Below are 25,583 nucleotides of genomic sequence, written 5' to 3'. Positions count from 1 at the left end.
CCTCATGGGATAGATAAAGTGTGCACACTACAGAATGAAGTACTAGGTCATCCGGGTACTTTCTGCCCTCTCTTTTATGACTATTGTTTATTAAAGCCACTAGCTTTATGGGTGAGTCAGTAAATTATTAATTTAAACAATTAATTCAAAAAATGAGTGAGTCATTCAATCAAAAAACACACACACATTTATTAATCATTTATTTATGATCAATAAATGATTAATTATCAAAGCAAAATAATGCTTTCTGAAAAATTATGACAAATGAGTATATACAAGAGTTCATTGTTAGTCGCCAGTAGCACACCAGCTCCAGGCAAACACTGACACTCAAAACTGACCTGTTACTTTAGCTAACATTACATCAACAGCGTATCTTGGTTCTGTGAAACATTACGAAACCAGTGTTATTCATGTATTGAGCAGAAACAATGCATACTTGGTCTTCCCGCTCTCTTACCTTACTCCAGCGCTGGAAAGATTTTCTAATATTAACGCGGGTTAAACCTTTTTTGTAATGTCTCTCAGCTATCTCTCTTTCTACAGTCTTTCTTCAAATCTCTCTCTTGCTCACTCTCATCCACCATCATGAGTGTATATACGCCCCCTACTGCTGATTGGCTACAAGTGTACTGTGGTGCTCAGTCCGATCCACGTTCAAGAGCATTTATTTTCCTTTATTTATTTATCAGGGACAATGCACAAAATACATTAGTCTTGCGAAGAGATGCTTTGTGCCAGTGTTAGCCGAAGCTAATTTTCACCCGCAGTCCCCGGGCAGGTGCACACAATTTAAGACATTAAAACATTGCAAAACAATTATATAGTAATATCAGCTACACATATTAGTCTATGAAAATCATATAAAAACAATCAGATACAAAATGAGAGAACATATTCAAAAGACCATCTCTACTCATAATGTATAGGCTACATTAAACGCACTGATGCTGACACAGTTTTTAGAAAAATGGTTCACATCTACAGACAGCTTTAAACTGTTGGGGAGTTGATTCCATTGTTTTATAGTTTTAAATGAATAAGCTGTCTGTGCAAAGGCGGAGGATATTTTCGGGATAGCCAAGTTTTTATGAACCGTTGATCGAGAAGTTCGATTTGTTTGTTCCGAATAAAGTTTTATGAAATTTTTCATTAAGGGTGGAGCGAGGTTAACAGTTTTAAAAACAGTTCTTAAATTTGTAAATAAAATTAGGGAATCAAATCATTTCTCAGAAATCCCTTACTAAACCTAAACTACTAAAAAGTTCTTCATGTAATCGGTGTAGTTGCAATGACATTTTATGTTGGGCTTTTTCTAAATACTTATTGCAGTATTTGCATGCATGTTATGGACATTTTCAGGGGTATAGCTAGTCAGGGACAACACAAGACACCAAAAAAAAAAAAAAAACAGATAAACGGGCAAGTCATTACCCTAGATTAGCTGAATAATCATATCAAACTGTTTCCTCTGTTCATGTTGAGTGTTCGTCTTTTTTCAGTTATCCAGGCCGTTATTAATCGTCATGTAGAATTTATTAAAAGCAGCTGGTCTTGTTTATCCATTTGTTGTAGATGTAGCCCTTTATCTCAGTGAATTCATCAGTTTTCTTTAGTTTTTTTATGTCTTAGAGATAAAGTCTGTGAGCTGAGTCACTAGATCTGTTTTCATGTTGCCGCTTCTTTGGGCCATTTTTCCACTGAAATTATCTTTCTCCGCAATCTAAACTCCTAAAAAGAGATGTTCTGCATGAGCACAGACTTGAATCTTTCAGATTCGGATCCTAGTTCTCCATGTATGGACTCGAGACTGCTCTGTGACAAACCAATAAGCCGTGTATATCATTTTCTCTTATTTACCCGTCAATTACAGTATGTTAGTGCATAATCCTTAGGCCTGTGTGGTAATAGTTTTGGGCCAGTAGGAGGTAGTGTTTTCTCATTGTGCATTGGAATGTAGGGATCTATCTTGCAGATTAGCTATCAACATCAGTTTACCCACTGCACTGTATCTCTACTTCTCACTGTAAATACCACCACTTCTAATCGAAACATTTTATTGTTTGATCATTAGTTAATCGTCATATAAAAAATAGTTTAGGGATGTTCTCTCACTCACTAAAACAAAAAGCAATATTTTAATATTCAGCTAATCTAATGTTTTATGGCCATTGTTATATCGTTTGCTGAATTTTGCAAGCTACTGGCCTTATAGCCTAATAATATGTTGCCCAAAAAAACTAGAAAATTCCGTCTCTCTCTCTCTCTCTCTCTCTCTCTCTCTCTCTCTCTCTCTCTCTCTCTCTCTCTCTCTCTCTCTCTCTCTCTCTCTCTCTCTCTCTCTCTCTGTGTGTGTGTGTGTGTGTGTGTGTGTGTGTGTGTGTGTGAGAGATTGTTGTTTTCTTAAACTCTTAGCACCCTGATTCCAGCCTCTCTGGGCTCCGTATGGGCTGTGGATTCTCTGTTAAGTTAATTTGTATAATTTAATTTCAACTGCCCAAGGGCCTCAGACCCATAGACTTGAATATTCACTGCCGCGTTTTCTAATCCATCTGTATGTTTGTGCGCGCCTGCGTGCGTGTGTTTTTGGCTTATGTTTTTGTTGCGCGTGTGCGTAAATGCGCATACGTCTTTTAGAACTCGTTCCAGACTTTGTGGGTGGGTTGAGCTATTGTAATGATGCTTTTATTACATTATTTAGTAATGTCTGCGTTTAGGGATAAATCATGTATTGTTAGAGGACATTGCCTGAGTCTGAGACAGCTGGACCGTGTGCATGTGTGTGTGGCGCTGAATCGATTCAGCAGCAGTGTAGCTGTGAATATTTAAGTGATTTAAGATTAAAGAATCTGGAGTCGAATAAAAGCGGCTCAGATTTAATATAAAACCATATTAAAGAGATTCAGCTTTATGAGGTCACAGAGGATCTGCAGTACACAGAGCACAGCTGTGAGTAGAGCGAGAACAGAGGAAGAGAAGGAGAAAGCAATGAAACTGAGGTCAGATAGCACCTTCTTGGACTGGATTTTTCTGAATTACATTGTTGAGCTCCATAGACTTCATTTCCCTCTGGGTATGCATGCTGACTCGGATTATGAAATTGCACCATGTTTACGCAAATAAAATATAAATAAAGCAAGAAAGTTGCGCATTGCTAATCTCTTCATAAACCATCCATCCATCCACTGTCATCCTCCTTTTTACGGCCACTTTCATTGTTTTCCAAATTATTTGATGAGAGTGACACGTCTGAAAAAGCAAGTGAAAGAATAAAGTGGTTTCCATAGAAAACTTTTACTCAAACAACACACAGCAGAAGAGTTATGCCATTGTAATAAATAACTGTGTATTTTGCAGTATGGTGTGTGCGCGCGCGCGCTTTGGTGCTTGACAGTTAAATGTGTGTAAGCTAGAGTGCATGTATGTGTATAATTTTGTTGTTTGAAAAGCATGTGCATGTGTTTCTGTGCATGTGTGTGTCATTTGATGTTTTTGTTTGATTGGCAGTCCTGTCCTGCTTTTAACACTCAGTCTTCTCTGATTCTCAACATATGCACAATTACACTACCAGTCCTCAGTTCTAACGCATTAAAGATGTGGACTTCACACACTTGCACGCTCACACATGCACACACACTCTCACTGAGTAAGCCTCATACAAGCATGTGGTTAGGGAAAGTATGACCAGAAGGATACAGATTGTTTAAGAGTAAAAAAAAAAAAAAATAGCCTAAATAAATCATGATTGGGGTCCTTGTGGGTCGCTAAGGGGTCTATAGGGTCTGTGAAAGATTAATGATTTAGATTAAGCATAGCTATAATTTAATAATGCAATCGTTTAAAATGTATATGGGAGTCCCCAGTTCTGTGTAGTTTGAAAACCCCTGCCCTGATCTAGACACAACCAAACGAAAACTCTCTTGACTTAATCAGCTAACTTATTTACAGATTGTTCCTTCCAGGGGTTACGAAATGGGAAATATTGTGTAATCGGCAGCGAACGTACGGTGTGACGCTATTGTTAGCGCCTCAATGATTTGTGTTTGTCTGCGTGCTCTGATGAATGTCAGTTGTAGTGCCTCGCGCTCTTTTCCGCGGCAGGATTTTCAATGAGTTGACGTCACGCCGGCAGCCAATCAGCTGCTAGGGGTCGGTCTCTGGGACTGGCCGCAGTAGGTTATCAGCGTGAATCCTCGCAGTCCGAGGTCAGGAAGCCAGATGAGCCCACAGAGACGCAATTGCTCACCGCGACCAGCCCAATCCAACAGTCGCTGAGAGAGGACGAGGAAGTTCGGTATGAGAGGCAATGCTGACTGACCTGCACGCAGCCATGGTACCGAAGCGCGAGCCGGCGAAGTTGGAAGAGCGCGAGCGCACGCAGGCGGCGTGTGAGTGCCAAAGCCAATGCAACAACTGCAAAATCTTCCTGAGTTTATTCATCCTCTCGCTCTCTCTGCACCTCGTCACGCTCTTCTGCTACCTGGACCTGCGCTCTGAGCTCAAACGCGAAATATCACAGAAAAACAAAGATGAGGTGTCATCAACGGGGCCAATCCCTCATTATGAAGAAGCCACAGCGCCAGTGCTCCGGTTACCGGACACCGACCACCCAACAATAGACGATCAGGTAAACTGAGTTATCTGTTGTTCTACACAAAGAGTAGGCAGAGTAGACAGACAACAAAACGTGCTTCCTGCTCATTTGTCACATTTGCTTCAACTTCTGTTATTGAGAAGAAAATGTCTCATTGTCTTGCCCCCCAGACTATTGTGTGTGTGTGTGTGTGTGTGTATGTTTGGAGACCTTTTGTTAGAGTCCACTTCCTTTAGGTCAGTGCCTCTAAACCCTGGTTCTGAAGTGTCACAGCACTGTTCATTTTAGAGGTCTCACTTTATTTGACACACCCAGTTGAGGTCTGAGCTGATGGAAAATCAGGTGTAAAAACATCTCAAATGTTCAGTGCTTTGGTCTTCTATAGGACCAGGATTGAAAAACAAGTAATTGTGTGAGACAGAAAGTCCCTCATGGAGTGAGTGCTATAAGAAATGATAAATTTGTCAATTTAAAGTCAGTCATGAGCCATAGCACTTTTACATTTACACACAAAAAATCACTCCACTACAATACAACTTAAAAGCAGCAATTAAACTTTAACCAAAATCTAACTAGTGTCTGCATTAGGTCATTGCATTTTTTTTACATAACACTTTGTTACTGATGAAGAAAATTGAGCTGAAAAAATCCTAAAATGGACAAGAAATGACAAAATTGTGAAAGTAAAAACAAATGTTTAAAACAAATATTATTTTTACATTGTATTTGTTGTAATCTGGAGTTGTGCATAACTATAATTAGCATTTTATTGTAATATTTTAATATGCACATTCAGGCACAAAATGCAATCAGTATTTACCAAATTTGCTATTATGTCATTTATATTACTTGATCGCAAGGACCGACCCCAATCTAAAGTAGAAAGTTCAGGGGTTTTGCTCAAAGGCACATAAATTGCACTTTACAGGGGTTCAGTCTTTAACCCTTTATGACAACCACCTAGTTTGTGAGCTGAGCTTCAGTCACTGATTTAGATGAGCATTTGCCTCTCGCCCCACTCACATTGTGCGTCAAAAGCCCTCGAGTGACGTGCTTCTCGTAACTGTGAATCGTTCACCTGCAGGGGACATTTGTTCTGTTTAAACAACATCTGTCCTTTTTACGAGTTCTCTTCATCAGACGCACTTTTACTGTCAGGCGGCACAGGTCGCTGTTTATTTAGCCTTCGCTGCGGTTTGGCCCGGACTCGTGTTTGATTCCTTTGGCAAAAGGCCAGGCTCGTCGCAGCATTTCCTGATGTTCACCCCGCGGGCAGTGTGTTAGTGCTGAATCCAGAGCGCCTGGCTCAGGGATGCGTTTTATTAGACATGACTGGAGGTAGAATTACACACACGGACAAATTCCTGCAGTGAATAAATGAATGAATGAATCTAACGTACGTGTATGGCCTTTCTGAAGTGAATATCAGGGTGCAGAGGCATCTTGTCCTTGGTGCACACGAACAATACAGTAAAAGTTAGTGCTAAATTGCTGTAGGAATTGTATTGTTTGCTTCTTGTGATATTTATATAGTTGTTGGCATCCTAATTGTCCATTACTTGTTTGTAAGCTTGTACATTTTTTGCATTCACAATTTTCATTTGTGATTTTAGAGTGTATGGAGCTGCCCTACATAGGCGCACACAACATCTGTGTGGGATGGACACTCATTTTGGAAGTATTGTTACTAGGCATGGTGTTATGGTGTGCATGTGCGTGCAAATATGTGTCTGTGAGTATTGCACTGGTGCATGTCAGAAGGAGGCGTGTAACCATGACAACTCTGATTGATGGAGGGAGGCGTGAGCGCGGTTTGTCTGTCAGAGTAAAGATGACATGCATAGAAACCACAGAGCGAGAGAAAGTGCGTGTGCAACATGACCACTGCTATAATTAATATAGTTTCCTAAGGAAAACAAAATCATTTTTAAATTTGTTTTGGTATAGTTGATGTATTTTTATGACAAAATAGTATTACTTAAAGGGATACTCCACTTTTTTTGGAAATAGGTTCATTTTACAACTACCCCAGTTGGATTTTACCATTTTCGAATCAATTCAGCATATATAGTATATTCAGTATATACTATGGAAGTCAATGGGACCAGAAACTGTCTGGTTACTGATATTCTTCTCAATATCAGAAAATCGGCTTGAATGGATTCGAAAATGGTAAAACTCAACTGTTTAACTCTGAGGGAGTTGTAAAATGAGCCTATTTTCAAAAAAGAAAAAGTGGAGTATCCCTTTAATACCAGTGCAATGGTGTAAAGTTGCATAACGGTATCAATATTGTGTATATCGGTCGAAATTGAATATTTAGTACTAGTGCTTGCTCATTTCCCCTATTTTTATCTTTAGTTTACCTTTTTGGCTTTCTAATGCATGCTTAAAGTCAGTATTTTAAAACACTAGTAATTTAATAATACTGTCAAATGTAATCTTTACCAAATCAAAATATAATTTTTTTGTATTGTTCATTATAATGATGGTTTTGAAAATGATGTGCTATGTCTCATTATAGCACATCCATCTCTCTGTTTGTGTTCCTGTGAAGGTTATACCTGTTACAGTGGATCAGACCTGCTTTTCTTTTACAGTGTAGATCGGACCTTTCCTTTGTTAGAGTTTATATGTGTGTGTGTGAGAGAGAGAGAGCATGGGAAATTGAAGGGAATATTTTCCCCTTTCTCTCTTAGGCATTATGGCATGTGGCCAGGTCGCAGTGTGAGCTCTCTAATGCACACACACACACTATTCCTTATTAAGCTTTGTAGGTATGGGATTCCTCCTGGACAGGATATTACATTAAAGGATGGAGTCAGCCTCACTCTAATTACTCTCCATTCAACTATTTACCGCTGTAACTAATACACAGACACGTTTCTCACATGCTCTCGGTGTGTTAGCCCGAGTCCTTTGTCCTTCGAGTTAGCAGTAAGGAATGTGCTCGTTGATCAGCATCTTAGATCTGATATGGCTAACACTATATATCCCAGAGCGCTGCTCTGTCTGACTGATTGCTAAAGTGTGTGTGTGTATGTGTGTGCTAATGAGGGATCTAAGAGCGAGTTCACCTCAGCCAAACAGGTGTTAGAGAGCTGTGCTCTGAAGAAACAGAATGTTTGCATGACTTTAATGGCTTTACTTTAAACAGCTGGATCTATTTAAGGAGTCCCAGACAACAGCTAACACACAGATGTGTGTAAGTTTGGGAACCAAAGCTTTAAAACTACACATTAGAGAGGTATGATGATTGGATGGATGGATGGATGGATGGATAGATGGATGGATGAATATAGATAGTTTAAGATCACTGAATCAACCTGACTACAATAGGTCATACCAATGAAATAATTTAAGGGTCAGATCTAAATGAATAAAAATTCTATGGTATCAGCTCAACTCTTTTCATAACAGTATGGCTTTTTAGTATCATCATACCTCTCTAATTTTTTAACAAGTTAATATAGAGATGTCATGTGACATTGCCTTTTTCTGTGATTTTTTTTTTTTTTAATTATTATTATTATTTTAAGTCTGGATTTTTAGCTAAATTAACTGAGTAAAGCTTGTCTAAAATGTTCATTCTCTTTCTCTCATAAAATATTGACAAATCTAAATCACTTCAGGGAATCAGTTCAGTTAGATTCTTTTAAGTAAACCAGTTCAAAAAGTTTGTTTCATTTAAGTACAGTCCTTGTTTAGATTATAGCATGACAACATTATACACTTTTTTGTTACTAAAGTAATATTATAGTATTTATTAAAATAATGAAAGAAAATATAACAAATGTTCTTTATCTAGTTCTCTCTTTTGTAGCAGATAAATACTGTTCTGAAAATACAATTTTTCAGATTGATAAATGGATAGATATTCACCTTAGGGCTGGGCGTTGACACACTTTTCATGATTCGATCATGAATTACAAGCTTGCGATTTGATTCCGATTAAATATTGATTAAGTTGGATATGTATCAGGTATCAGATACAGTTAGAGTGCATGGCATATTTTCTCAAGGAAAAAAATTCAAAACAACTAATCCCTTTGTCAGTTGGTACTACATTATTATTTTGAGGGTTAAAATGAACTGATTTCGTGTACAAGCGCTTAAGGAAATTTTATAATAATAAAATTATAGTTTATTATTTGCTTTCATTTAGCTTATTATTTACAATTCTTTCTTAATAATTACATAATTATGTTTCTACTCCAATTATTATTAATTTAAATGATAGAGTCTAACGTCTTGAAAAAGGAAGAAGTGAGGAAGATGTTGGTGCGAGACCGGCTGGTCTGACTATTTCTGCTCAGTTACTGGGATTTTCACGCACAACCATTTCTACAAAGAATGGTGTGAAAAGGGAAAAACATCCAGTATGCGGCAGTCCTGTGAGTTGATGCTAGAGGTCAGAGGAGAATGGGCTGACCGATTCAAGCTCATAGAAGAGCAACTTTGACTGAAATAACCACTTGTTACAACTGAGGTATGCAGCAAAGCATTTGTGAAGCCACAACACACACAACCTTGAGGCGGATGGGCTACAACAGCAGAAGACCCCACCGGGTACCACACATCTCCACTACAAATAGGAAAAAGAGGTTACAATTTGCAAGAGCTCACCAGTTGACAGTTGAAGACTGGAAAAAGGTTGCCTGATCTGATGAGTCTCGATTTCTGTTGAGACATTCAGATGGTAGAGTTAGAATTTGGCGTAAACAGAATGAGAACATGGATCCATCATGCTTTGTTACCACTGTGCAGGCTGGTGGTGGTGGTGTAATGGTGTGGGGGATGTTTTCTTGGCACACTTTAGGCCTCTTAGTGCCAATTGGGCATCTTTTAAATGCCACGGCCTACCTGAGCACTGTTTCTGACCATGCCCATACCTTTATGGCCACCATGTACCCATTCTCTGATGTCTAATTCCAGCAGGATAATGCACCATGTCATAAAGCTCGAATCATTTCAAATTGGTTTCTTGGAAACGACAATGAGTTCAATGTAAAATGGCTCTAGATCTCAACCCAATAGAGCAACTTTGGGATGTGGTGGAACGGGACCTTCTTGAGGGACCTCCTTTATCCCACAAATCTCCATCAACTGCAAGATGCTATCCTATCAATATGGGCCAACATTTCTAAAGAATGCTTTCAGCACCTTGTTGAATCAATGCCACATAGAATTAAGGCAGTTCTCAAGGCGAAAGGGGGCAAACATCCTAATATATATATATATATATATATTTCTCAAACGTGCGGCACAGGCCCTGAAGCCAAAATGTTTTGATTTTCCCCCCCTTGTAGGTCACAAACCCCGCCTCCCCATGTTATTCAACGGCACGTGAGACTAACTAAACAATTACACTTCACATATCGTTTTTCCAAATATGGTTTCTGTCATTTGCTTTATAGTTTTTAATCACGCTGATGTAATTGCAAATGTTTGTTTTGTAAGTTTGTTTTTAGTTAGTTGATGCGGCGGTGGTGACGTCATGATTGACAGCTGTGATTGACAGGTTCCCTGAGCAAAGTAGTCACTGAAGCACCTACATACTTTTTTTTGGGATCTTCGGAGGACTGAGTAGATTGGAGCTTTAAATTCAATATCTACATTTGCTGACTCTGAACGGAAACACATTTAGGTAGGCTAGAGCTTTTTGTCCCTCTCTGCTATTATAGTTTTTCAAGATGGCAGAATAACATTGAAGCCTCCTTGGACTTAACCATCCCATGTAATTAAATATAAGAAATTCTTCGCTTACTTAGATAAGTCAGATCATTGGCAGAGATAATTTTACACCAATGAGGACATATTTGTGAATAAAGACATTGATTTTAGCTAATAAAATACTTTAGCTAGTAAAAACTACACAGTGTACCTTTAATAAGTGCATTTACTAATAATAAAATGATTTTAAAATATATTAAAAATTTGATAGTAAAGCACTGAGCTTGAATAAAGATGCAGATAAAAATAACTTTAGTTAACAACAGTAACATGCAAAAAAAAAATTATTAGGAAAATTGTTATATTCTACTCTTAATAAATTTACCATTGTTCTTCTATAGCATCATCCTGAAATGACAGACTGCTTTAGTGATTATGAAAGGAGAGCTCTTTACTTGATTTCTGTGTAATTCAGTTGCAATTTGAAGAAAAGATTTTGTTTTTCATGAGACTGACTTTTCCTACTTTTCCATATATTAGGGAGTGAAAATGGCTATTAAGTCAATAAGTGCTCCTCTGCCACCAACAACTGGTTATAGTGGTCTTTTTTAAAAAACTAAAGTGTGTTTTTCTATAAATGTTTGGTTTTACATTTTTGTGATTGTGATGTGAGCTTAAATTGGTTGTGTCTGGAGTGAACACACTGCCCCATTTTCAATATGACTGTCCCCAAGTAACCCAGCATGTGTTTCTGCTGGCCTGTGTGTTTTGTATTTGTACTTGTTTGAGTGTGCAATGTGCATATCAGTCTGTCTGTAAGAGCCTGTGTGTGTATGTTTGACATTGTACGTATAATAACACCCTTTATGCTGGTCCTGCTTGGCATTTGTTAGGAATGCTCTGTGTTTATTTTGTGTGCATGCGTCTGTATCTGTTAATATTGTATTTTGCCTCTGTTGTGGTGATTTAAACTTTTCGCAGTGGTTTGTGTTTCCTGGTGGTGTGTGTGTGTCTGCTCTGTACACTGGAATGTAATTCCCTCTGTTGAATCCTAAACGAGTTTGGTTCGCCCTGGGGTTCACCGACTGAGAGATTCCCAGACAAACATCATTGTCTGTGACCAGGATATGATCTGTCATTAAGCTTAGAGATCAAAAGGTCATGTGTGAGTGTGTGTATATTTTGACAAGGCCTCCTGTTATCGCTCTGTTGAAATGACTCCTCCATAAAAGTAGTTTAGATGGTATATGTTAAATTAATTTGAGCACAGCTGGGTGGGTGTGTATTTGATCATTTGTTGCCTTTAAGGAAACCATCCATTTGGAGAGGTAGAGGACAAAAAGAAGGGAAGATGAGTGAAAGCTTGACTAAACAGGACAATCTATCTCTGTGTCTGACTGTGATATGTGAACCTCCCTGTGGTTTGAGATGAGAGCAGAGGCTTGTGTTGTTTTTGGAGTCATTACCAGCATATTCTTGATGGTCCTCTGAGAATTGTATGAAATGTTGTATAACAATAATGTAATCCATATGTGATAACATGCTCATAATCTAAACCTGCTCTAATCTATATGTGTGGACGTGCACATCTGTATGGGGTGTGTTTGAAAATACTCTGATCCAGATGAGGCTGGAGTAAGAGTGATGAAGGTGGCCTTCATAATCATAGATATATTCTTTTATTAGGCAAGGCAAGGCAAGGCAAGTTTTTTTATATAGCACATTTCATACACAATGGTAAGTGCCTTACATAGAAGAAATTAAAATAATAAAAACAAAATAAGAATAATTAAAACGTTTAGACTAAAAAATAAAATAAAGTACAGTAAAAACAGTCGGGCGAACAGTGGCACAGTGCTCATTCAGTAAATGCACAGCTTTGACTCTGGATTTGAATGTGACTACTGTAGGAGCACACCTGATCTCTTCTGGAAGCTGGCTCCAGCTGCGGCTGGCATAATGGCTAAAAGCAGACTCTCCGTGTTTAGAGTGAACCCTTGGTATTTCTAGCTGATGTGATCCTAATGATCTGAGTGATTGGTTTATATTCAGTGAGCATATCTGCAGTATTTGAGGTCCTAGCCCATTGAATGATTCACATACCAGTAATAATACTTTACAATCAATCCTAAATGTAACTGGGAGCCAGTATAAAGACCTGAGGACTGGTGTGTGATATGTTCATATTTCCTGGTCCTGCTCAGAATCCTGGCAGCAGCGTTCTGATGAGTCTTAAGGTCTTTTTAGGAAGACCAGTGAGGAGTCCATTTCAATAATAAAAGTCTTGATTGGAAACGAAGCATCTTGCAATATTTTTCAGATGATAGTATGCTGATTTAGTTATTGCTTTGACATGATTATTGAAATTAAGGTTCTGACTCTAGAGACACACCAAGATTCCTTACTTGATTTTTAGTTTTTAGACCCCTAGCGTTAAGGTATGCATTCACCTTGAGAACCAAACGCAATGACTTTGTTTAACTGTTATATTATGTTATACAACATTATGTTATATATATATATGTATATATATATATATATATATATATATATATATATATTTGCAGTCTGTCTGTAGGAATTTTTATTTGTAGAGCAATATGAATCTGTTCAGCAGTGAATCTGGGGTGTATTCACACCTGCCTTGTTTGGTTCGATTGAATCGAACTCTAGTTCGTTTGCCCCCTTGGTGCGGACCTTTTGGGCAGGTGTGAATACAGCAATTGAACTCGGGTGCGGACCAAACAACCGAACCGAGACCCAGCTGAAGAGGTGGTCTCGGTACGGTTCCAAACGAACTCTGGTACGGTTCGTTTACGGTGTGAACATGAACCGACCCAATTGCAAGAAAGCACTGCGTCGAAAGAGAATATTGCGCGTCTTTCTGCACATCTTTCTGCGCGTCGTGTGTGAATGTCTAATCGCGCAAAGATGCAAAAAAAATATCATTTGCAGTTCATAAAGCATTTGCAGTTCACCACCTTTTGGTGGTGGTTGACGAGTTTCCCCCTTAAAGGGTTAGTTCACCCAAAAATGAAAATTCTGTCAGTATTTACTCACCCTCATGTTGTTCCAACCCCGTAAGACCTTCGTTCATCTTCGGAAAACGAATTAAGATATTTAAGATATTAAAATCGCTCCTGCATACAGTCCATAGGCTTCTTGAGGGACTGGCTCTTGCCGTCCCCGAAAAGTCATAAAAGACATCGTTAAAATAGTCCAAGTGACTACAGGGGCTCAATCTTAAGTTTATCAAACGACGAGAACACTTTTGTGCGCAAAAAAACAACAAAAATAACGACTTTATTTCAACTATTCGTTTATTTCTCCCTCTGCGCGAGTCAGCTAACTAGTTTAATAGCGTAAGCTTCTGTTATTGTACGTCACACGCATCACACACACATGACCAGCGTCGACCAATAGTGAGCCTACGTGTGACGTAGCTCTACGCAATCACACTACGTTAACGGACTATAGGCTTATGGAGAAGGAAGTGAATAGTTGAAATAAAGTCGTTATTTTTGTTGTTTTTTTTGCGCACAAAAGTGTTCTCGTCGTTTGATAAACTTAAGATTGAGCCCCTGTAGTCACTTGGACTATTTTAACGATGTCTTCAATTACTTTTCGAGGACAGCAAGAGCCAGTCCCTCAAGAAGCCTATGGACTGTATGCAGGAGCGATTTTAATATCCTAAATATCTTAATTTGTGTTCCGAAGATGAACGAAGGTCTTACGGGGTTGGAACAACATGAGGGTGAGTAAATACTGATAGAATTTTCATTTTTGGGTGAACTAACCCTTTAAAGCGAGTGCCGAGAAAAATTCTATATAAATGTAATGAATTATTATTATTATTAATGTAAGGATAGTTACAATACAAGGATGATGATGCGTTAATTTACGTTAAACTGGACAAACTTAATCGCAAGCGTTAACATTGACAGCACTTGTTAGTACACAATAAGAATCTCATTTGAATGAGTGAACATAGCCCCTCTCTATGAATGAAAACTTTATACCTTCTCCGTCTTCTGTGCAGTGCCACTTGTAACGCAAAGTTGAGATGTTGCCCAGAGATAAAAAAAACAAAAAAAACAGAAGGTGGTCGAATGAAAAGATGCACGAGAGACGAGAGTTGTCGTATTTCCCCGCGTTTATAGAGCCACTCAAACGTTACACTCGTCGGCTTCTCAAAATCCGAATTACAACTTCGTATAGATGACATTGTATCATATGATACTCATTAGTTTCTTCATATTGTGTTTGTACAGAATTAACACAAAATTAGTAAAAGAACAAATATTGCAGTATGAAATATATGGAAATATCTCCATGCTGAGCCTTTTTTTGCACTTCCTGATTTCCCTTGAGAATCCTTGTCCAATGCATGGACGACCTTAGCACACGTGTGGTTTTGTTTACAAATTTTGGTTCACTTGCAAAAAGAGCAGTGTGAAAGCGAACCATACCAAGCAATGTATGTATCGTGACCAACTCAACGAGTGTTGCCAACAGGAACGGTTTAGAGTGCCCTCTGATGGGCAAACTATACAACTCCAACACTCATGACATGGTTCAAGCATGTTTCGTCCGTTTTTAATTTATTTTTTAAATATTAATTTATCGGCCATTATAACTGCCGATACCGATAGTTTGGAAAATGCCTAATATCGGCCGATAATATCGGTCTGCCGATATATCAGTCCGGCTCTAGCACACGTGAGAGATCCTTTCTGGCGCTTGCGCAGACCGAATCGCCCGTGCCTTCAGATCACTTGGATGTGGCTGTGGTTACAAGAGGTAAAAACGATATAAATACTAATCGTTTTCTCACACAAACTGCTCGTTTTGTGTCTTAAGCCTTCAATGTGTCCTTACATTTATGAGTCGTGAAATCATGTTTAATTTGGACTTCTCTGTGCATGCTCTTTGAGGTGGTGACCATAGACCTGCATTATATGACTGACAGACAAGAACGGTTTGACCTTAAAATATCAAAATTGAAAATACTGTGGAAACAAAGACACCTACATCTTGGATGCCCTTGAGGTAAGCCAAAACATATCAATAATTAATTTCAAAGTGAACTATCCCTTTAACATCTAATGTGAAGACAAATTGCAGAGCACTCTTTTCAAACCATTACTATGGTTAGTAGTGTTCAATTTGTTCTAATCAGTACAATTAGTTGGTTAAATTAAGTCCATGTGCCACCTAAAGACATTGACAGCACCAGAGTTCCCATTCTTCATCATCATTGGTATACGGTCTTTGTTTAGCATGTGTCATTGTATTATTAGACAGAACTGTTAGACTAGTACTAAATTATATATAATGTTGGATCTTCTGAAGTGTGCATTGTATTCTTTGTTAACCTTGAGTGCATGATGGGTAGATGCATATCGATGGTCAACCCCTACACTTTATTAGTAAACTCTCTGTTCATATTGGACCACCTCCTGAGATGATCATTTTTGGCATAGCTTACGGAAATTAGTGTAAATGTAATGGTTAACCTTTTGTTACAAACACACTGTATACTTTGCAAAGGGCCTCACTTACATTATCATAAAGTTGTTTTACATATGGTGACATTTGAGTGAGGCTGACTGTAATGATATGAACCTGAATATGGATGGCGTGCCCTTTAAGATTATATCACTGATTTATGACGGCTTAGATGATTGTTCATGTTTTTCTGGCTAGATCCATGCCCTACGTCATATATCTAGCAAGACTCCGGAAATTAATATAATTTGGGTATATAAGGAAGTTTCTCTGCTGTATAAATATGTAGGCCATATGAAATGATTCTGATATTAAAAGAGAGGCTGGTATTAAAGTAAAAGTTAGTTGACATAGTATTGTCATCTTTTGATAAAGGAATTGTGACGTTTTATCGGTGGTTTGGATATTGTAAAATCAAAAACTGATGCACAGACCATGATTTTATAAACTCATTCATAGTATACATGGACACAAAACATTGTCTTTCTCTCCTCTTCATTCTCTTTCTCACCTTCTTTCCAAAAGCTGTATGTTCATTTGAGGGCTCGTCAAGCTGTTGAGCAGATGTCTTCTCTCTTTTTTTTTTTTTTCGCTCACTCACTTAGTAGTCTCTCTATCTCTTGCTCTCTCTGTTTCATGTGGTTTGTGGTTTGTCCCAAATTGGAATTGTTTAAAAGCCACAACACAAAGCCCTTTACACCAGGCAGAGCAGGGGAGGGGGGGAACAAAGCCAGCGAGAGGGAGAATAAATCAAGAGAGCAGGTGGAGAAGAGTATGTGCCAAATTGCAGACAGGTGCGGCCCAGCCTCGACATAACACTCGCTTTCCTCGCACGTAAAATACTACTAACCATTGATCAGCGCGCACGAGCCCGCAATGGCATAATCAGGGGTCACCCGTTCAAGTCAGGGGTCACCTGTTCAAGTCAGGGGTCAGGGCAGCCACTGTCTGATTAAACTTCTGTTATTTGTTGATTTTAGGAGTTTTCTCTTCCTATGATGCCTTTTGGCAATTTTCTTTCAAGTTGGATCTCTTGGAAAAAAAATATATCATATGAAGCTTTAAAGAGTTATCCCCGAGGTCTCCAGTGTCCCACTATGTCTCAAGAGGAAAGAATGTTTCTTTTTTAAGGTGTTTTAATGAAGCCATTAAAGTCTGGCATTAACAACACTATTGAAACAAATCTATTGAAAGGTGGTGCAGCAACTCCAGTATTGAACAACATGCAGAACACGTGTGCGTATGTGTGTGTGAACGCATGCACAGATTGCACACATTTCTCTTGAAAGGCACTAGATCTCACGATACTTTAATGATTGTTCTAAATAGCCAGACTGATGATGATGGTGTGAATCTGTGAGGGATCATGATGGCCAAAGCGTGTGTGTGTGTGCAGAAATCATCTGGCATGTTAAAAAGAGTCTCCAAGAACCAAATGACATCTCCAAAATGATATGTTCATGTTCATCAATAAAATGTGGGTCAGCTGCTGAGGCAAACTTTTGTATGTGGTAACATCAGTCGTTGACTCTTTTTCAAGGAATAATTCACACAAAAATGAACATTCTGTCATTACTTGCATTCAGGACCTTCCGAACACCTTTAACAATTTTTTCTTCAGTGGAATAAAAGAAGAAATTCTGATGACTGTCCCGTTGGTTTTTACGACGCCTTGTGCTGTATCCCATACATAAAATCTTTATTATTTCTTTATTTTGTGACTTGCTGGTGGTCTGCATTAAGTTAGTCACTATAGACCTTTCTCACAACTTCCGTATTTGTGACCGGAAATACGCAATTGTCGTGGTAATCTTTTTCCGCTCCATTCATAACAGATAGCGCCGAAGGCAACTAGTGAGAGTTGTTGCGTACCAATCTTTTTTGTTATTCCCAAAAGCAGCCATACCCGTCGTTTTCATTCCTTCCCTCGTCAGTTCCCTGTCGATGAAGTTCGACGGAAATGGATTCAGGCAATCTGGCGGGATGTTATTGATCCTGTGATCTTCTGTACTTCTCATGTCACCATTCACTAATAAGCCGTCATTGTTTGTTTATTTTTTATGTTGTATGATTTGCGTATTTTTGAAGTAACGTTAGTTCATGTTCAACTGTATTAAGATATTTGTATCCAGCGGAATAAGCACATAAAATACACCACAATATAAAACAAGATAAATAAGAACACACAACAGTGGGCTACATATAAATTTAAAATATTAATATATACCATTCTGAGTTAACAATCTGAGTGTACAAGGAATAAATTAATATTTGTATAATTTTTCTTCATCTTTGATCGTTCTATAGCAACAGCAGTGCAAAAAATTCAGGATAACTGTTGAATAAAACTGACAGACTTCTTTCTGGTATTCACTTCAAAATGTAGTTTATTGTAAATAATACTCCCTAAATATGAATAACTTTCCACACACTCCACCTTCTTACCTTTAATTAACGTATATTGGGAAGAATGAGCTTCAGTTCTAAAATCAATAGTCATATCTTTGGTCTTAGATACATCAGCTGCAGACAAGCATCACCACAGCATTTTACAAAGTCATCAACAACTGGACCATGCCAAGTTTACATTTTTTCGACGTTTTGAAGACTCTCTGATCAATTTTCTCCTCCCAGAGTAGGTTTTTCTGATGTGTTAACAGTTGACGGGAACTCCGTTTCCACAACGATTACGTATTTCCGTTTTTTGTGAAAAAGGTCTATAGGTCTGCTGCCAAATTGCTTAAAGTCCCTGTAAAGGGAATTCTACAAAAAAATTCTAAATCCATTATAAATGTTACAAATGTATTGCTTGCTAAAACATTTTACAAAGATTGTGAACTGTGAAGTACTGAAATGCGGAGTTAGACAGTTGAACTGTTTCAACATTGCTATTTTACGTATTTTTTGGGCGGGCCTAAAACAGGGCTAGATGACGCACTGGAGCCCCTGAGCTCATGGACACGCCCCTACTTGATGATGCACTGAGGTCACTCTATTGTCTACTTTAACAATAGAACACATTCGCATCAGTTCGGTGCTTAATCGCGAGTTACTGTCAGTACTATTACAACCTTGATGAAGAGCTGAGGATCACCGCCAACACCCGCCTCTGTTATGATCATTTTACACGGGATAGTTTTATAAACTTTCCTCTGCTACTGGTGAACGGGGCCGAACCGACTATCTCCTGCCTCGGCCTTGATCCTCCCGTCCCGAAAGCAGGGACTTTAAAGGGGGACTTTAAAGAGGACCTATTATGCTTTTTTTACATTTTCATTTATCCTGTCCACACCAAAGGGAGTTGTTCATTAATTGTATAACTAAGCACTGTTTCTGAACTGCCTGAATCATCTTGATTGTAGTCTTAATTTTTCTTCTGGGAATATACTCGTCACAATATTCATCATTAAAATAATTCCTGCTCAAGCCTAGTTGAGTTGCATTAGTAACTGTATCATATCAAGATCTCTGTAGATATAATGTTGATAATGATGATTAGCTCTGGACATTTTCACTTGATTGGATTACCCTTCCATTTTTTACTGCCAGCATTAACAAATTATATATTGTGATAAATATCTTTATCAATCAATCTATATGGAAAAAATATTGTGGTCATATTACAACCCAGCCCTAGTTGTCACCATGTCCGAGAGATGCAGTTTTTTCCCAACCTGGATCTAATGCGGTTATGGTAAGGGCTTTGAGATTTCCGAAACGCACTCGAAGCGGCCGATCAATCACACTGATCCATCCGACCAATCAGAACACATTGCGCTTTTCAGACGGAGGGGCTGAACAGAGCGTTACTGACAGCTGCTACGACAATGTAAAATATGTTCAAAAAATAAGCTGTGAACATTCAAGCATGTATGCATTCAAGACAAATATGTGTTTAAATAGACATTTACCTCCTTAAGTTCTATACAGGTTTGTGGATGGATTGTAATAAAATAACATTGTATAGAAAGTTGAACTGTTCTATACTCGCAGTAGTATAATCAAAGTGATTTGCTCTTTACATTATTGTTACCATATCTGTTGGTCCTATTGTATTACAACCATTACTCATGAGTTCGTTATGAGACCTCATCTGTGTGTATACTGGGATTTCAGTGTTACACAAAGGTTAATTTTTCTCTAGTTTAAAGACAGCTCTAGTGACTCACGCAACAAACACGAGAATCAGAAGGATGAATATGGAGGAAAATGTATCAGAGAAGTGAAATGATGAGAGAACAATTTAGGAAAAACAAAAAAGGAGCGAGAAAGAGGGACGTTCTTTCTTCTGTGTGCTTGATGAGCCAAGCCTTTTGTTTGAAGCTGTCATGGCTTGCATACAACACAGCATAAGACACACGCTGAGACGTGTAATCCTTGAAAAATATGTGGAGGCCTCTGATCTCTTGCTTACATGTTTCTCGTCTTAAGTTTGGGATAAATATTTGTGATGTATGCTTGCGAGTCTGAGTGTTGTCCAAGCCGCAAGAGTTTGTTACCGGTGACCATGCAGGCCCACACGGGCTCTGTGCCTGCAGAACTCTGCGGATTTACACAGACTTTTGACAAAAGCTTGATGCATTCCTCACCTCTTTGATGTTTGTTAATTAAATTATGGCTAATATGATTATGCTTTCAGCTACCAGTATGAGTGTAGTACATTTTAAATTTATTCTGCAGAATTCCTAAATTTTACTCCAAAGTACCCTTTTGGTTCAGTCTGGGCACACAGACACAGATTACACTGTCTCGCGTCATTTGTTGGGGGCAAAGTGAGTGTGACTATCATTAAGTGGTAAGAGCAAATCTGTTAGTGTAGACTGGCGTGTGTGTGTGTGTGTGTGTGTGCGTGTATTTGTAATAGTCTGTATTAGCATATGTGCATGTTTGTATACTGTGGTGTGTGTAGTTTTGTGGTGTGTTGATTAAGCTTGTAAAGAAACAGACCAATGTACCCACTACCCAGAGAGGTTTAGATGGGGCTCAGAGGTGAAAACTAACAGATGACAGAACCGACTTCTTTGATTCTCTCTCTATCTATGGACCTCAATATAAACGTAGCAAGAGGGAGATCTATCATCTACTCGATTTTATTTTTGGACAAGCAAAGTTAGCTTTTTGGCTCTCTCGTAAAAGTAAAATAGGTGGTATGGGACAAACTGATGTGGTACTGATTTATGAAGGTTTGAGGAAGTCAATGTTGAGAACCAGTGGTGGAGGAAGTACTGAATCTCGGTACTTAAGTAAAAGTACAAATAACCAGATAAATATTTACTTTAGTAAAAGTAGAAGTAACACAAAGACAACCATACTTGAGTAAAAAGTACCTGATTTTAAATGTTCTTTAAGTATTAAATGTAAAAGTACTTGCATAACAATTGATTCTCTTGATGACTATTTTGTAATCATTAATAAAAAATGTAATTAATTAACTCATTCAACCTAATACTCCTATAATGATGTTCAATAATGATGGGAAAAAAATTGTCACCATTTCTGAAAGAAGCTTGCAATTAGGCAATATAAACCATGCTTATCCTTACTATATGTTAATAACTATGTTTGGCAGTAAACGTGATTAATTTATGGTGTAATTCTGAACCTCTTGGTTTGCCATAGTCCTAATCAAACGTATATTACACACGGTGTGTTTCCTATGCACATAAAAACAAACTTTCGCGTATAATTTGCACGATAAGCACACTGCGTGCGAGACGCATTTAGTTGATGTATCTATGGCAACCAAACGTCACTGGTGAGACAAACGTGCAACGGACGGACGGTCAGATTACGTTTTGGCAGGGGAAAAACTGATCAGAAAATGTAATGAAAATGTAACAGAAGTTGTAGAAATGTAGTGGAGTAGAAATTATAATAATTGCTGCAAAATGTAACGAAATAAAAGTAAAAAGTATGCACTATTTATTTTACTTAAGTAAAGTAAAGATACGTGAAAAATGTACTTAAGTAAAGTAACAAAGTATTTGTACTTCGTTACATTCCACCACTGTTGAGAACAGAATTTGAATACTATCGACTGAATGAGAATATTGAAAGATTCAAGATCAAGTGGGCTATAAATAAGTGTATTTGCGATGTTGACTGCAGTGGTGATTTACAAATCTATGTATAATATTATATGATGATAATGCTTGTAAAGGTGGTTATTTCTTTGTTTTATTTCTAGGCTAAATAATTGATTGATTTTTTTTTGTAATTAAAGTTGTTCAAAGGTCTCTTTCTCTCTCTGTTTTCCTTTGCAGCTGTTCCTTTTTCTGTTATATTCTGTTCATCAGATGGTATTAATCCTTCCAAACACTCAAGACCCTTCAGACAAATGGGAACGCCTCACTTTACAAACCACTTATGGCACCAGACACACGACCCTGGAGTATGAGTTTGTGAGCGAGAGAGATAGAAAGGAAATGGAGCCCAGGGTCTGGTTTTAGTTAAGAGGGCAAATACTTGTATGCAAGCACATACAAACTTGTATGGACACACTTATGGTCACTAAAATAGTTGTTGCTTAGCTACAGTGATGACAGGCAGAAATAGCCTGACTGCACTTGGATGAGACAAAGTTATCGGGCGAAATGGGCGAAAGTGACTACACACACACTCGTTGGCAGTTTTGTTGAAAGGTTGATCACTTGCCATCTCTAGATATCAAAGTAATGTAATGCTTTGGAGAAGGACAAATTTTAGCCTTTTCCATGGCATTCATTCAGCAATGAGTGACGAACTTACTCAGTTTGACAGACTGCGAATTGCGCAAGGCTGCTAGTTGAACCTGTCACCTTTCTAGATTCACATTTAGATTCTGTCTTCACTCTTGGATAACTCATGATCTGATGTTTTACGCTTGTTCACACATAAACCTCACTGGGATGCTTCTTTGTGAAAGCCCTGTCTAATGTCATGGCCTGATCTGATTGCAACCTCTGGAGCACATGCTGCTCTCATTTGGCAATATTCATGGCAGGGTGTAGCAGTTTTTAGAGGTTGCTCAAGTTTAGCGGAGGTCTCAGAGGATTCCATTACGAGCTCTGTATATAAAAGCAGGAGCAGGGATGACTGCTTCTACAGTGCGTTTAGTCAAAAAGATTCCAAATCACTCTGTGTATCTTTCGGTCCTTTATACATATTTACTGTTTGGAATGGAATAAAGAGAAATGAGAGAAAAGAAGCTCGTTTATTCGTTGTTTTTGTTTAGTTTAGTTTAAAAAATGAAAAATTTGATTTTTGTTTTCGTTTGTAGTTGGTTTACAAATTGGTTTATGGATTCGATATTTCATTTGCACATGTGGGCCGCGCTGAAATGTCCCTTTCATCTGATTGGTCAAACCTCTCCGCCTTCAGTACAAGCTTTTCTTTCTGTCATAAAAGTAAGAGTAATGTAATGTCTGAAACCACCACTCACTGTTAACCACGTACACAAATTTAATTTTGTTTTTGCGTGTATTGTCATGTAAAATATATGTACAAAATTATTATATTTATTTAATTATTATATAGAATTACTTTTATTATTATTATGGAAACAATTTGCTTTAGATGACTTGGATTATAGCTTGACACTTCTTCTGGTTCTCATTCAACTATGTAAAAAAGATACCAGGACATTGAGCAAAATAACGTGCATGTGAAGGTAAGAAACAAATAACAAAATGTTCGTTTTTGTGCGGGGCTGCATGATATGCCCAGACGATCTTAAATGCAATATGATACGAAGGAGTGAGTGTGTCTGATACACTGGAACCAATAGGCTATTGACACACATCTGTGTTTTGTTTTGCATAAATATGGAATGCTTTAATCACGTTTTTTCACTGATGTATTTATTTGAAATTGTGTTAGTTGATCAGATTGGATTGGGAGCAAAAGTTTTACATTTTGTAGTCAACGCATAACTTGTGGTTTTGGCAATTGAATAACTACAGTAGGTAGCGATTATGAGCCTTTGTTGCAGTTTTCAGTTCAGTGCAAAAGCCATAAATGTATTTGAATATTTCTTTCATCATTACTTAAAGCTGCTGTGTCAACACACTTTCTACTATCCCGGCATAATATACAGCTCCAAGATTGCCTTCCCGTAAACACTGTGGCTTTGTGACGCTTGCTCTGGCTCAACCAATGGAGTGACTTTGGTCCAGGCTACCATCAAAAATGGTGGCGGGGGTATTTTTTCTGTTCGGTTTGGTGACGTCAACTGTGCAGAATGACAATATCTGGATATGGTTTTTGGTTTGTTTAAAGGAAAATTAGGACCAATCCATTAGTTCTCAATCAGCTCTATTTTACTTTGTAACAGTATTTGCAGAACCACACATTTCTGCTGTGTTATTTTTTTTAGGAACAACAGACTTCTTCAAATTGGATATTGGTCTGTTGACTTTAATAGAGGGCATAATGGCTGTTTCTCTCATTCCTTTGTTACTGTGTTATGAACTCTGATGTTTGGTTGGCCACAACTAGCCCAGCAATACATCTTTTGTGTGGTTTGTTTTGCTGTACTGTACGAGAATGCTCTGTGAGAGTGTGTAATGTGAGTAAATGTTTATTTATTTCCAACAATATCAGTGGAACCCAAAGCATCCATCTTCTCATGTTTGTGTGTGTGTGTGTCTGAGTTTGAGTAAGAGGGTGTTTTTTTAGAAATGGCAGCTATGTCAGTTTGTTGACTACATCATCAAAACCACTCTTTACATCTTTCTGTCTCCCTCTTGCATCTGTCCTCTGAATCATAAGATTTGCTGCTGAACAAAGCACTAATTGGGGTTGTATGTTTTCATAGCCTTTGTTTAATGTATTTGTTTGTTTGTTTGTTTTTTGCTTGTCAGAAACTGATCTTCTGCCCAGGCCAGAGATAGTGTGGAAAAGTGTGAATGTGAGATTTTAAAGTGCAACGATTCACTTTAGAAGCATACTGTTCGTAGGTGGGTTGTTTAATGTTTAGGATGTTAAAGCTTCCACTGAACTCTGTGTGTAGGAGAGTGAAGGTACAGGATTTCTTCAGATCAATATTTTATTGGTAAATCTAAGTCACTATTTACCTCACCACTTCTCAAAGGTGGCACATCTCCATGGCTGAATACAGACCCATGGCAAAAGTGGTCATGTTTTGCCTAAATTTCCTTATAAATGCATTCGATTGACAGACAAATGACTCTTATGAACTGATTATTTTTAGTGTATCAAAAGCATACAGGACAACCAGTGAAGTCTGATTCATGAACAACTTTTGAGCTGATCCTCTTGATAAATTATTCAGAATGACTCCCAAACTTAGAAGTTACTGTTTACATTTGTCTGACGAATCCTTCTCTACTTTGGGATTGAAATCTAATCGAATCAAGAGATTGTGAATCCAAATTGAATCCCGGAAATTTGTATTGATACCAAGCCTTGAAAATATACTTCACCCTAAAATCAGCAGAATGTATAAATTAAATGAAAAATGGAGCATATTTTTTGTTTTAATCTAGTGTAACTTTTCTTTTGTGTCAAACTTAGCTATCATCGCCATGTCCATGACACATTTATAGTGATCAGCCTGCATTGGACATTAGTGTTTTTTTATATTTTATTTTATTATTTGCATGATGGAATGATGATGATATAATGTTTTTTTTCTCCCGTGGGATGTAACATGAAATAGAGCAATAATAGATGAAAAGACAGAGTGAAATGAATCCAACACTGACAGCAATATTAAAACAGGAACACATGCTTTGATCAGCTTCATCACTGAAATCTGCAGACCGAAGAGCAAGTAGGTCATCAGAAGGTTGTCTTGTGTTTCCATTTT

At 38.0% G+C, this 25,583-nt stretch overlaps 1 protein-coding gene across 4 annotated transcripts in view; it reads left to right on the top strand.

Annotated features, from left to right (window-relative positions):
• Positions 1-4,132: 4,132 nt before the first annotated feature.
• eda (ectodysplasin A) overlaps positions 4,133-25,583 on the top strand; it is a 39,655-nt gene continuing 18,204 nt past the window's right edge. For 2 of the 4 annotated variants that reach the window (XM_039649885.2, XM_039649883.2), the window contains exon 1: positions 4,136-4,627. In XM_039649885.2, coding sequence (XP_039505819.1) covers positions 4,307-4,627 — 321 coding nt within the window. In that variant the 5' untranslated portion in view covers positions 4,136-4,306. Of the gene's footprint in view, positions 4,628-25,583 lie in introns of all 4 variants that reach the window. The other 2 variants (XM_089130253.1, XM_039649884.2) reach the window with 2 other exon arrangements.

This window comes from Pimephales promelas, chromosome 4 (assembly GCF_988280905.1).
Source record: "Pimephales promelas chromosome 4, fPimPro1.hap1.1, whole genome shotgun sequence".
NCBI lineage: Eukaryota > Metazoa > Chordata > Actinopteri > Cypriniformes > Leuciscidae > Pimephales > Pimephales promelas.
Note: the sequence above shows the minus strand (reverse complement) of the source record. Positions and strands in the feature narration are given on the sequence as shown.